The 14,240-nt window shown below is 39.8% G+C and overlaps 1 protein-coding gene across 1 annotated transcript in view; it reads right to left on the bottom strand.

Annotated features, from left to right (window-relative positions):
* olfm3a (olfactomedin 3a) overlaps positions 1 to 13,900 on the bottom strand; it is a 53,509-nt gene extending 39,609 nt beyond the window's left edge. Inside the window, exon 1 of the mRNA XM_041814430.1 lies at positions 13,778 to 13,900. Within this exon, the coding sequence (XP_041670364.1) occupies positions 13,778 to 13,900 (123 nt within the window). The remainder of the gene's footprint in view (positions 1 to 13,777) is intronic.
* Positions 13,901 to 14,240: the final 340 nt, after the last annotated feature.

Below are 14,240 nucleotides of genomic sequence, written 5' to 3'. Positions count from 1 at the left end.
TGATCAACTGGCAGCCTGAGGGCCACATCAGGCCCCCAACATCTTCCCATCCAGTCCCAAGAGCATTATCAAATTCAGAAATATGCAGAGGGAAAATATGTTGCGGATATCAGGTATCTTTTTTCATACAGCCATTAAAACAAACCCCAAAATAAAGGAGACTGAACTGATTTATCCTGATTGGTTCAATGGTTGATCCATTTGAAAGAAATCCACCTGTTAGCCATTAGTAGCAAATGTGATGCATAATTAACACATACTTATCAGTTCATTCTGTATTAAAACTGTGCTTTTCTATTGACCAGCCATTTTCCTTTCTGAGTTTCAAAACCAAAGGCCTTTTATTTGCATGAAATTTTCACCAATCAGGGCACAGTACATTAGCATCAAAGTCAGTGATGGACAACGTAGCCCCAGGAACATTCGGCTAAAATATTTCAATCGCCCCCGTGTGGCTGGTGACTGTGCATGGACTGATCTCACTTTCAGAGCCAAAAAATAGTATACATCAGAAAGAAAATATTGTTTAGTCTAAAATGCTTCTTTATTTTAGTTTATTAGAAAGTCCACTTTAAGTATTAAGAGACAATAGCACAGTTATATGGACTTTAACTTGCAAAGAGAATTGAAGGCCATTTTCTGTAAACCAACTTAACATTATTAGAGTGAAGTTGTTTTACAGAATGTATTTACTTGACCTTATACTAGTTGGGTGTACAGAATTATAATTTGCATTCAATCATATGGGAAATCGTTTAACAAGATCACTTTTTAAGACACTGCCATCCACTGAGTGGTCGGAGATTATCATACATCACTGGAAGTGCTACAAGGGAGATGTCCAGCACTGGAATTCAAACCCTCTGATTGTGGGCTTTGTACTGCTGTGTGACCTTCCAGACTCTTCTGTAGTTTTCACTCGTTAGTATTTTGTTTTACTGCTTGCAACCATTGCTTGAACTAAACTTGGACTTCTTACTATTATAAGAAAAAATCAAAGACTAACTGCCACGCCAATGCCCTTCAAGGTATTTGTGTTGCAGTTTTGTGTGTTTTGTGTGCGAACTGAGAAATATATTCACTATAATGGAAAACAGAATGCATGGCACAAAACTGCGTTGAGCTGGAACCGCCTATGGAAATACAGCATTAGAGTGAAAGAATGTGGAGTGACTTTCAGTGTCGACTCTTGAAGAGCGAGGATAAGAGCTGAAGGCTGACAACAAGATACAATTCAATCTTCACCTCTTCGCATTTAAGTCACAACTCCTGTCACGCAGGCAAACTTGCTTTTCTGTATTTTAATTTTGCTCTCAGCAAACCAATCAGTGTTAGGATAATTTAGGATCAAGAAAGTTAAAGTGTAATTTAAAACATTTTGACTTGGTAACTGTCTGAACTTCAATGAGTTATCATAATGTTGTTTAGATATAGGACACAGCGATGAAAGCCTGAGGTTTTCTTTGAATAAACCGAGTCCCACATCTACAGGAAACAAGTTTGAAAACGTGCAATTCTAGGTAACAGTCTTAAAAATTTACCTAAAAAAAGGAAAAGGCACTGTTGGCACAGCATGTACCACCAGTAAGTAAAAAACTTGGGTCTCTCTGATGAATATATTTTACTGGGTAATTCGGCTATTTTTTAAACCCTGGGCCCGCTCTTATTTGAAATCATTATTTCTCCGCTTCCTGTTATTATAAGTAACAGAAATACAGATTTGATCAACCCAATCAAACTATTGAAACAGTCAAGTCAAGAGATGTGGAGACAATACAGGGATTTAAAAAAAAAAATCATTTTGGATAATCCTACTCTTTTTGCTTCTATAGGCCCCTTACTTACAGCCTAATACATTACATTTGTGTAAAACTAATGCACAGCTGCTGTCATTAAACATACTTAGGATGAAGATTAGAGTTGCAGAAGAAATTAAAGTTGTATGCATTCATATCTTTCTGCGTAAATAGGTCTACTTATGACAAAGGGTGTCAGATGGGCTAAAGTTTGTAATGTCTGCACTCTTTGCCTCATGTTACTGATCCTGCTCCCTCTCCTTTCTCTATTCATCATCTGATGGCAGCTGTGTGTCCGTCTGTATGAAGGCATTGTGTGAGCACGCAAGTTACGATCAAAGTTACTCACTGCACAGAGATGTTTTTCTACCAGGATATATGATTACACTGACACCCCTGCTCTGCTCTCACTGTCCCAGGGTGCTGAGTGAGGGCACGGGTAAAGAGAGAGAGAGGGGGAGGAAAGTGAGCTGAAGTGAGCAGAGGAGAAGGAGAGAAGTGCAAGAATAGACAATCTGTAATATTACAGTATGTTGCAACTTCATTCAAAATGTTGAAGGTTCATTCTGGCACCTTCAACAGCGACTGTCTATGTTGCCTATGCCAAGAACAGACGCTGCCAAAATGTGTTAACAAAGTGCCATTACATAAATGACAGGATATTTACTCATAGTGTTTTGCTGATATTTGCAAGCGTTGCACTTAAATTGATAAAAATGCTTTTCCATTGAAAAAAAGGAATACAAATGCACTCATTTTTTAAAAAGTGTGGTATGCTTTGACTCAGAAGTGGCTTATAAGAAGCTCAAGCTAAATTATTCTCCAACCCCTAATCACTGGTTTAACTTCCTCTCTGTTTAAAGCATCTTTATGAGCTATATTCTATTTTATCTTCACTGGTATTTCATTAACAAGCACAGCCTTTAATCAGTCACTGCTTGTGCCAGTACAGTATGAATTTATTAAGACCACAAATGTCTCCCACTCCTCTCGAGTCCCTCCTTTCAGCTCTCATCTGCTGATCTGAGTCTGATGTGGAGACTGTCCACGCTGTAATTAGGGGAAACATGCCTCTGTTAGTTTCCACATCATGTCACTACTGCTGTAATTACACTTAGACTATTATTAATTCAGATACATTAACCCGCTGGAGAGACAAAAAGCTCCAAACAAGAGACAGTCACTTTAAAGAGATATCATCATCATAGATAAAATGACTGTGATGTAAAGCATTTCATTATGATACTTTTTTTTTACTGATTTGTCTCTTTTCACCAAATTATATACACTAGCAGTGATATCAAAGGTTTAAGCTGATCAATGCAAGAAGACAAACAAGAAATATGGAGAGGTAAGTGGTGATTATCTGTCTGTGTCAGTAGTTAAAGCTCTCACTAATGATCATTACAAATGATTCACAGCCCTGTTAATGGTACACTTTAGTTCACAAGCATAAAAAAAGACAAACAGGTAGGAAAAATATACTTTTCTTGAACTTTTATCAAACCAGGAAGAGCTTGTTGAGATGTAAAAGGTGTGCTTTAAGGATGGCTTAGCAGTGCAAGCAGCAATGAAGTTAACAGTGTTTCAAAGGCAGTGCCTATAAGAAGTATTCACCCCCTTGGATGTTGTAACCTTTAATTGATTTTATAAATCAATCATGGTCAATATTATTTGGCTTTTTGACAAAATTGATTTAAAAAAAAATAACCTCTTTAATGTCAAAATGAAAACAGATTTCTATCAAGTAATGTCAACCAAAGGCTGCACCTTTGTGTCCAATCACAGCAGTAACTCTGTGTGGATAGGTCTCAATCAGGCTTGCACATCTGAAGGCTACAGTTTTACTCAACTCTTCTCTGCAAAACTGCTCAAGCTCTGTCAGGTTGCACAGGGATTAGGTGTAAACAGCCTGTTTCAAGTCCAGCTTGACATTCTGTTGGATTGAGGTCTGGGCTTTGACTCAGCCACTCCAGAACATTCCCCTTGTTTTCTGTAAACCATTTCTGTGCAGCTTTCGCTGTAGGCTTCAGGTCATCGTTTTGCAGGAAAATAAATCTTCATAGCCGCAGATTTCTTACAGACTGAATAAGATTGTCATCCAGGACTTTCTGCTGCATTCATGTTCCCCTCTACCTTTACAAGCCTTCCAGTTCTGGCTGTTGAGAAGCATCCTCACAGCATGATGCTGCCACCACTGTGCTCCAATCTGGGGAGGATGTGTTTGTGGTGATTTGCAGTGTTTAGTTTCCATCAAATGTAACGTCTTGTCTGATGGCCAAAACGCACCATTTTGGTCTCATCAGACCAAATAACTTGTGTTTGTCGGAAAATACAAAACATGAAGAACATGAAGAACCCAAATCTTTAAGCCCTACATTATATTGTGTAATTTGGTATGTATTGTGTCTTATTGTATCATACTGCACATAAGGGCATTTTGATTAATATATTCATGAAGTGCAACTAAACCACACCTTGATTTTCCAAGGCTTTCGAGCTCCATCCATCTATTTTGTACACCACTTATCCTGTTGGGGGTTGCAGGGGCTATCCCAGCTGTCATTAGGAGAGAGGTGGGGTACACCCTGGACTGGTTGCCAGTCAATAACAGGGCTGACATATAGAGACAGACAGCCAGGCACTCTCACACCTATGGCTAATTAACCTAACGAGCATGTCTTTAATGGTGGGAGGAAGCCAGAGTACCTGGGAGAACATGCAAACTTTGCACATAAAGGCCCTGACAGGGAAGTGAACCAGGACCCTTCCTGCTGTGAGGCAACAGCGCTAACCCCTGCACCCTGTGCCGCCCGGCTTTTGAGATGATGATTAGCATTATCTTTTTAAAAAGAAGTTCAAACTTTTCACAAATCTGGATATTACTTGGGTGCTTGGTTAGCTCATTTGGTAGTGCAGGCATCCATATACAGAGGCTGCAGTCCTGCATGCACTGGCATGCTGTTGATTTAATCAGGATGACTTTTGTGCTCTTTTAATCAGGTTACGATGCCCCCTGTAGGAGGTCTCATTAACTAAAAAGCTAAACAGAGCTACCAACCATTAAAAAAGCTGCTCCATCAAAACACAAAATATGATTGGTAGGTGATTGGCTGATCTCACTCATACATGATTGGTGGTGGTTGCTGCAAAGGACCTGATCTGCATCCCTGATGATATCCGCTGTATAAGACCTTTGTCCAAACCTCAGCCGGGCTCAAACATTTTATTTACATTCCAGCAGAAAGCTCCACATATTCCCTCTTCTACTGTGAGAAACCATCCCCATCCATCTTCAGTGGACGTTTCTTCTTTATTTCCAGCCCATCAGCTGCGACTCCCCCTCTCTCTGCCTCACACATGAGACATGCAGCGTCACAGTAACGACCGAGCTGTCAGACATGCGGCTTGCTGTTTGCTTTGTTTGTGTTGACACACAGTAAAACGGTGTCATCTTTAATATGGCGTCCAGCGTGAAAAATGAGTCTCGGCATTTCTTACCTCCTCTAAATGTTTGTGTCCATGTGTTTGTCAGTCCCTGCAGCATTCTCTGATCCCCAAGCATGGTACCTGTGCCAGACAAATGTTCCTCTAATGCAGGTACACACTAATGAAAGCTGAAAACGGATCTCTAACAAGCAGGAACCATGAGCTGCTGGCAGAGGAGCCCCTCAGCTGTACAGCACACAATCACTTCAAAGAAAGCTCCCCTGCTTTCTACATTAATGATCAACAGGAGGCCGTATCAGTGAGAGGATAAAACATTTTTCCCAGCAGGATTTCCCCCATCCTCTGCAGCTGTGATCACATTTTCCATGTATGATCAAAACTTAGATTATCACACGGCCAAATATAAAGCTTCAGAAGGAGCTGTAAACAGAAAATTGGCAAAACTGGCTTTTATACAACAAGTGGATAAGACTTGTGCATGTGATAGCGTGTGGGTGTGTATGCTCGCCTACCACCTACTCACATCCGCCTTCTCAGTGATACAGCACAGAGGGCGAGTGCCTCCACATCTCTCCATCCCACTGTGGGTATACAGTATCCTCCAGAGAAACTGCTCAAACACATCATCACATTATTTACAATAAATTAAGTTTCATTTCAAGCACCCATGCATATTATTTGTTTTTCATCAACCAGACACGGACTAATTAAAGCTTGTGTAATCAAAGAAGGAAAATATTTTGTTTTTCATGCCACCACAAACCATGAAAACAACATGTAAGCATGTGGCACAAAGTCACGTCTATCTAACTAATTAGTTCTTTAGCAGAGCTGAAACAATGAAGATAAGTCCTGGGCTTTATTCTCACATATTCAGGGTCTGCATGACTTAAAGGTATTAAAAAAAAAATTTAAAAAAGAGATTTACAACATCACTGGCATGATACTGGTATCGGCCGATAATAACCTGAAAAGATTTTTGCAGCTGATACATCAGTGAATATCTGCAGTAAAAGATTTTACAGAAAAGGAGATGCTGAGAAAGGGAAAAGTACAAGAGAAAGGGTTGCAGCCAGTCTCGCTGCTTTGCCCCTCTTGCAGCAAGGGCCGGGAAGAAAACTTCATGTGTTATGCTGGCTACTGTACTTTCTGTTCTTTGTTGGTGGTTCAGCAGCAGTTAGAAAACACTCACCAGCATTACTGCTACCAAGATGAGCAGGTAAAAACTGTCACATTTGTTTTATTCTCTGTAATTTTTTCTAATGGTTTGGACGTATTCGTCGTGTGACTATGTCCGTGGAACTGTTAACCCTGATTCGTCACAGTTCAGGACTATTACAAATAGGGCTGGGCAATTAAATCACAATATGGTCTGCTGCAATTTTCAAATCGCTACAGGTGCAAAATTTTTTTGACCTAGAATTTGTGTCAAAATACCAGTTTTAAACTCTTTTTTTGCAGCAGAGATGTAAAGAATGACATATCATGTAATCATTCAGGTTCCATTTTTTTTTAGAATAGTCTACAAAAAAATCCAACCATCATTTTTGTATTTTTTTCTTATTAAATAAAAGAATGACAAAAACCTTTCAATGCAATAATTTATATCCAGTTATGTAATATGAGTCAAAATCATTAGAATTAGACAAATTTAAAGAATTGTTCATACCTTGTTTAGGAATAAAAGACAGTTCAGGAATAATGGCATATCAAAAGAAAAAATCACAAAAGAAAAAAAAAAAAATCACAATTTGATTATTTTCCAAAATTGTTCAGCCCTGTATAATATATCATTATACCCCAAGGGTTGGGTATCGCTTCGGTTAGTTCTGATACTGGAGCTAAACTGATAACTTTTAGAGGGTACTCGTGCAAAAATGGTACCTGAATTGATACTTTTAGGAGGGAAAAAATGATAATGGTCAATGGCACTATGGAAAGAATTTTGTAACTGCAAAGGCAACTTTAAATTTTGAACTAAGCAGTACATTCAGTCTTAAAATAAAGATCCACTGTGAACAAACAATAAATAGTGTTTTTCACTGAGAGCTCTATTATGACACAGTTTTTAACACTCTTTTAAATATGTTAGTCCTACTAGAACTTGCAAATGCCACTTCACAGTTTTTACAACTTATTTGTTAATACTACTTTTTGAATTTCATGTTTTTGTACATTTAAATCATAAAGTTCAATATTATAACGATTAAGGATGATCTGTTGTTTGTGTGCACACAAACTTAATTTCTATCTAGCACAAATAAAAGCCTTCACAATGAGCTGCAGGACAAAGAGGGAAACATTAACTTTTTTTATAGAAGGAAAGGACTAAACTACCACTGATGATTTAACTTACAGAGGTTGTAACATTTGAAAACGCAAATAGCATATTAATTCAACAAGCATCTTAGCCCTGCTTAATGTAGAATAGCATGAACTGTCTCTTACTGCTATACTATAAGAAAGCTCACTGTAGTAAAAGCCTCACTTCACATGCACATTTGCACTCATTAATCTATAAACTGTAACTTAAATCACTGCGGTTAAATGCCTCACCTGATATTTGAACTAATCTACTTACCATACTGATTACTACTTTAATCAGTACTTAAAAGCTCAAATGCACATTGTACTACTCAACTACCTTATTGACCTAATGTAAATCTGCCCACATCCTTACATGTTTGAAAATTCTGATCATCTCTAGTCAGCATCCTTGCACCCTTTGCACATCTTGCAACCATACTAATAACACACACAGTCTTGTATATACGAGAAATAATCCCTACAAGAGCTTATACGTAGTCTAATTCTTTATACGTTTTCAGTTTATTTATCTTTTGTATTTGCTGTTTAATTCCTGCACACCAAGACAAAAGCTAACAAAGTCAAACTCCTTGTTGCATAAGTATACTTGGCCAATAAATCTGATTCTGATTAAAACATGCAGTTTTGAAAAAGTATCAAAGTATCTGACAGGTTAAGAAAGCAAGAGAGAGGCATCTAAGTTTTTTAAAGAGAGAGATTTCACAGCTGTTTGTGGTTTTAAAAAACATCTTTATGAAAAATTTCCTTTCTGTAATGTTGTCAGACTTCAAATAACAATATGAGCTGGTCAACGACAAAAACAACCTTTTTTAGTGGACACAGTATAAAATTGCAGACATTACTGCCTGTTTCACCCAAAGCAGGCAGAAGCACTCTATTCTTTAAGATCCAAAAATATAATAGGCACTATTCTAATAACTCTTAAATTTTCCTTTAAGTCTCTTTACTTGTGCATACAAGTGTTATCAGTGACTGTAAATGCCCATAGCTTTCAGTTTTGTGACAGGCACAAGGCCCTGGTGGGCAAAAAGAGTTAAGGGAGGTGGTGGCCACCACCCAATACTCATGCTGCATGGCCTATTACCTTTAAACAACAGGTGTACATCATATAACAGATGGAGCTTAGCGAAAGTTAAAGCAGGAAGACTCATTCATTAGTCACCACTTGTTTATATCTTTCTTCTTTCACTCTTTCTCTCTTCCTGCTCTGGTGATCAGCTGATTATGGGCCTTCACTCTCTTAAATATTAAGCTAATCAGATTCTGTCACAACCATGTTGGACCAATTACCATGCACCTGTCATATTTTAAATCTGTCATCCTCTCCTTCACAATCAAACGGTTGTTTCAGTGTGGACGCTACAACCCTCCTCCACCCTAGCCACCTCCATTCAGTTCATTGGCATCTAGCCCAGATCCTCACAGGTCCTCTGCTCATCTCATCCCACATACATACGTCTCCACTTCTCAGCCACCTCTCTGGTTTTCTGGCCCAGCTTCTCAGGAGTCTACTCCTCATCTGATCCTGCAACCCTTATCAACACCACCACCAGGCTCTAGACTCCATGTGGGGTATCCTGCTCCTATTTCTGCTGTTTGCCTCACTACCCCTGCAAGTACATAAAGTCATCATAATGTAGTCCAACCACCAAAGACTTTTCACCTTTCTTTGATTCTAATTTGTAAAATAAATTGTTGTTACCCTCATACTAAGTCTCTTCTGATTGAACTGCACATACATAAGTGTTAAGTTAAACTGATAGTTTTGACACTTGGGACATTATTTCAATCTCCAAAAGTAGCACTAGCAGAGAATCTTTTCCACCACTTGGACAAAAGTACAAAAGCTTTATGTAATTTTGATTTGTCTGGGTCAATAATGCTTCTCCAAAGAGTACAGACCAAGGAAGCTTTCCTTGCCAGGTGGGCGGTTCCAAAAGTGAAGCAATAAAAAGCCTGAATGAGCACACACTTTTAAGATACTGGAGGTGCTTTAGAGCACTAATAGCAAAGGATCAGCCTATTCTTTATCAAAGGATCATAACAGAAAGTAATATTGATGGACAATGTTGATAGAAATAAAATATTACTGGGATAAAATCGATGTGATTCCATCTAAAATCTCCAAATGGCAGTAAGCCATTAGCAGTGACGTCTGAGAGAGCTCCTTCATGTCTGTATTGAGTTTAAAGTGGACAATTGAATTGTGGCAGTGCTCTGACGTCAGACTCCACAAGTCTATTAAGTCTCTGCGATCGATACGCCCTCCAGGTGCAGGATATGATGTGTAATCATAAGACACAGATTCCAGTCATCATTCTGATCATGATGAGAGGAACACAGAGCCGTTAGCAACCGCCGTGTAATTACCCGGCTGGCACAGACCATCAGGGAAAACTACACTATGCAAATATTTCATTTTCTCACAAAGGCTCCTCTGGGATCTGTTGTGTACACTGCAGAGGTAATATCTGTCCAACCGGATAATTCCACTCTACGACAAAGGGAAATCCATTCCATTAGCCCCAGCTTAAGTCTGTTTATCTACAGCAGATCTGGGTTAAATCAAAGTTACTTAACTGAACCTATGGGGAGAGATGCCTCCATGTATGTCTTTCTTGACTGTACAAATCTTTAAGGAAAAGGTCTGACAGCCTTTAACGGACAGATTAATCATTCCCAGCTTAGTCTAATACCACAAACGATTTGCTTTCACATCATTTTAAACTCTGAAGGCCTTCAGGGCATCTCATATTACTCAATGACACTGATTTTTATCACAGAAGCAGATTCAATTTGACTGACTGCAGAAGCATAATGCAAATGTAAAAACAATGCCAGGCTAGATATCAGGGATCTCTGTTAGTGCTACTATGAAGAGTGTAGACAGCTGATGCAGCTGTGATGATCCTTTTCATGCTTGGTTAGTTTACTTTTCCCTGAATTCCTGCACTGATAAAATGTTAGAAATATCAAAACAGATGCCATCAAAAAGCTTTAGTTATGAACAGCTATTAAAGAAAGACATTTAAAACCATTAAAACAGAAGCAACCATGTTGTTCCTTATAGGCCATTTCACTCACAATTTTATCAAAAATTTTTAAAGGCACAAGATTGAAATCATTTTTAGTGATGTTTTTGGTACAATATTAGAGCCCGCAGACAAAAGCTAATAAAATTACCTGTATCAGAAGGTATTGGAATTTTTGCAAGTACAAATTTGATATGCAGTTCTTCTAACCTCTAATTTCCACATAAAGCACCCGCGCCGCCATCCTCCAGCAAATCCTACTGCGGAGCAAATCACTCCCTCTCTAGTCTATCAGAGCATTTCCACAGCCAGCGCTCTAGACCGGCAGAGGCACGTGCCTGGAGCGCCACTTCACTCCGCTTCGTTCGAGATATGCTGCAGGTCTATTTTCAGCCCCGGCCGCTGCCAAACCGTATCAATACCTGTCAATCAGAAAGCTCCAAAAAGGAAGTCACAGGCCTAGAATATGCGGTTCTTTCAAAATACAACACAATGCACAGTTGCAAATCATCACTATATTAACATTACATCTCATCCAGCAGCAAGAGCAAAGGGTCACTGAGAAGTCAGTGGGTCACAGAGCTACAACGGCACCATTGACAAGGAAAAGTTAACTTTTGAGGACATTTAGCCAAAGAATTTTACATAAAACCACAGATCCTTTAAGCAAACATTAACCTTTTAACTTCTAAATGTACTCACCCAATGGCAGGAGCAATAATGCCATGGACTTATACCGGAAAGGATGATAAATTAACCCGAAAAGGTAAAATAGCTGCTGACATACTATTCCTGTGTGAACTCTTAACCTTGTAAAGCTGATGGACTGGCCTGACTCCATGTCTGTCACCAGGCAAACCCATCTTGAAAAGCTCCAATCCTAAACACTGGGGTCAAACCGAAAGCTGTTCTGACCAGTCATTTGAGGAGAGCGAGGCGATAGCTATAGGCAGGGTTAAGTTGTACTTAAGGCTGTTAGCAATGGCTTCTGCCTGTAAAGCAGTTATCTCAGATGTACGTAGCTTTCTTGTGGCAGCAGTTTTATCAGAACTGGACCACATTTCTTTATAAATAAAGAGCAAAGAACAACACTGAAAGCTTTTTATGATGGACTAGATGTTTTTGCTCTTTTTCTGGCCTGCTTTGGCATGAGTTTGCAAGAGTCAGAGGGGGAGGGTTGGGGGGGTTCTTGTGCTGTGAGTTGGAATATATAAGCTCAGGTTAGCTATAGTATAGTGGCAGTAATAATGGAAAATATGTTTTCCATCTTCTCTCGACTTCTCTCGACATACATTTTTTGGACATCAAAATCCACTGTTCATATTCTACATTTGCCTGTCAGTGTGAAGCTGCACATGCATACAACTTTAATTTGTCTTGTCGTTCTGATTGGCCAGTAATGAATGTGACATGGTATCATGGTATCCACAGTAGGGTGACTGGATGTTCCTGATTTCTGGGGACAGTCCACATTTTAAGATACCTGCCCCTGGGATGTGCAGTCCCTGGAAATGTCCCTCATTTTTCCTATGATTTTTTGAGAAAAAAAAAAAGGCTTCTTCTTGTTACACCATAGACTGATCATATTTCAAACTGATCCACCGCCAAAAAAATAAAAATTTTCACTGTCTTGTCCGTAGTTGGACGCTTCTTGATGAGCAGTTAGTGTGCTAACGCTAAACTCAGACATGTCCTCTAAGCAGTCCTTAGAGATGTTCCTTCAAAATAAAGGCCACTTGCCAGTTAAATGTTTTTGCAGCTACAGCAGGAAATGTTTGGTATTTAGAAGAAATAGTTCGACAAAGTGCCAAGCCAGCTTTTTGATGGCGAATATTCAAATAAAAATAAATTCAAGTAAAATAACACTGAGAGAGGGCACATCCGGAGTACACAACACAGGCAGACAGCAGCACACAGCGACCTTGTGGAAACTGTGGGTAAAGACTTGAGAGGATCAAGGATCTCCACCCTGAAGAAGAGCATGGTTTCCCACTGTGTTTACAATTGAAAGTTTGGCTGCAAAACATTTAAAAAGCTGCAGGTTGAGCTGTGGATGTGCTCTGCTGCAGAGCCAGAGAGAGTGTGTGTTGAAGTTTCAGCACCACACAGGGTGGACAGCTCCACAGCATCACCAGCAGAGGACCCCGAGCCACACATTGATTCTCCATTAATCATACAGAGACTCAGAGACAGAGTTGTCAGCTCTAGTCATGCTTACTCCATCTCTCCTTTAATACAATGCAACAAATCACTGTTTCCTCAGATGCGCCTCAGGTAAAGAAGAAGCAGGGAGACAAATCAGCAGAAACAAAAGCACGAGATTAAATTAAGACTTAAGAGACATGGTGCTCTGAGCGGGAACGTCTCTGACAGAACATAACAACAGGCACAAATGGAGAAATCTGGATCCAGAGCATCACTATGCATTAGACAGAAAACAATCAATATCCTGAGCTGCATCTGCCTCAGTGTTGCCTTTCACAATTGCATTAAAACGCACTCAGAAGATCCACAAGTGGACAGGATCATGGGACAACAAGGGTGCATGAAAACCGATTTCTATAGCTGTTATTAGCGTAATTGTTCAGGTTGATTTAATGAGGCGTCTTTTTATGCCTTTTTTGACTGACTGTTGTAGCTGGACTTTGAAATATTGCAAGAAAACTGAATAAAAAACGCAACAGTAGTATGTTATCTATCTCTAAGGAAACGTATCTAATCAAAACAGCACTTAAATATTAAACTAATATTTTTTTACGTTTGCAAATGAGTGTTTTAGCAAGACCTGCATTTATAAAAACTTTAACTTGTGATTTATTCCCTTTGCAAAAGCCTGCATGAACATGAAGACTGGATTTGATTTTAAAATAATTAGGAGTGCGTAAAGGTGCACAGAACCGATACCGATGCGCAGAGCTTCCACTGCATTCTTGAGTCTGGTGAAGTTTTTTAACCTTATTCGTACTGATAGGACTGGTAAACACTGTGGCAATGAATGATTGGACTTTTGTTTGAAGTTTGGCATGTTCGTCTCCGTCATAGGAAACTGCTGGCACGTATCTGACCGAAGGTTAATGCAGGAAAAAAAGACTACTGGCAGTGTTAAAAGCAGCAACCTGTGATGTGGCACAATTGAGTGGCAGAATGGGAGTAGAAATAATCTGCACTCACCATGGAGGGGTATAATCCGAAGACGGTGAGGGAGAGGACGGGGTATAAAACACTCAACAGGAGCCGCATGCTGACGGGCTCCGGACAGCAGCCTCTTCTCTCCGGGGTGCTCTCCTCAAACATAGATCTCCTGTCCTCCTCCTGCGTCCACCTCAGCGCGTTTCTCCCGCACAGAGAGCGCTCAGACGGCGGCAAGGCGACATCACAGCCTCCTCTCCCCCACCGCTCAGACTGCAGGCAGAGCCGAGGAGAAAAGTTTGAGAGGGGAGCAAATATTCAAATGTGAGAGGAGAAGCAGACTGCAGGGGAGGCGCAACAAGGACGTGACATCACGTTACATCTATCTCCAGCATCCATCTACCTGGTTAATGACGCGGAGTCAGGTTATCAGGAGAAAGATGACCTTCACATTCTGTCCTTTTGTTCTCAGAGGGAAAGAAAGGCAGAGAAATGTGTGGCTCTT

The sequence above is a fragment of the Cheilinus undulatus genome, linkage group 19 (genome assembly GCF_018320785.1).
Source record: "Cheilinus undulatus linkage group 19, ASM1832078v1, whole genome shotgun sequence".
NCBI lineage: Eukaryota > Metazoa > Chordata > Actinopteri > Labriformes > Labridae > Cheilinus > Cheilinus undulatus.
The sequence above is the reverse complement of the archived record's forward strand: the minus strand, read 5'-3'. Positions and strand labels throughout refer to the sequence as shown.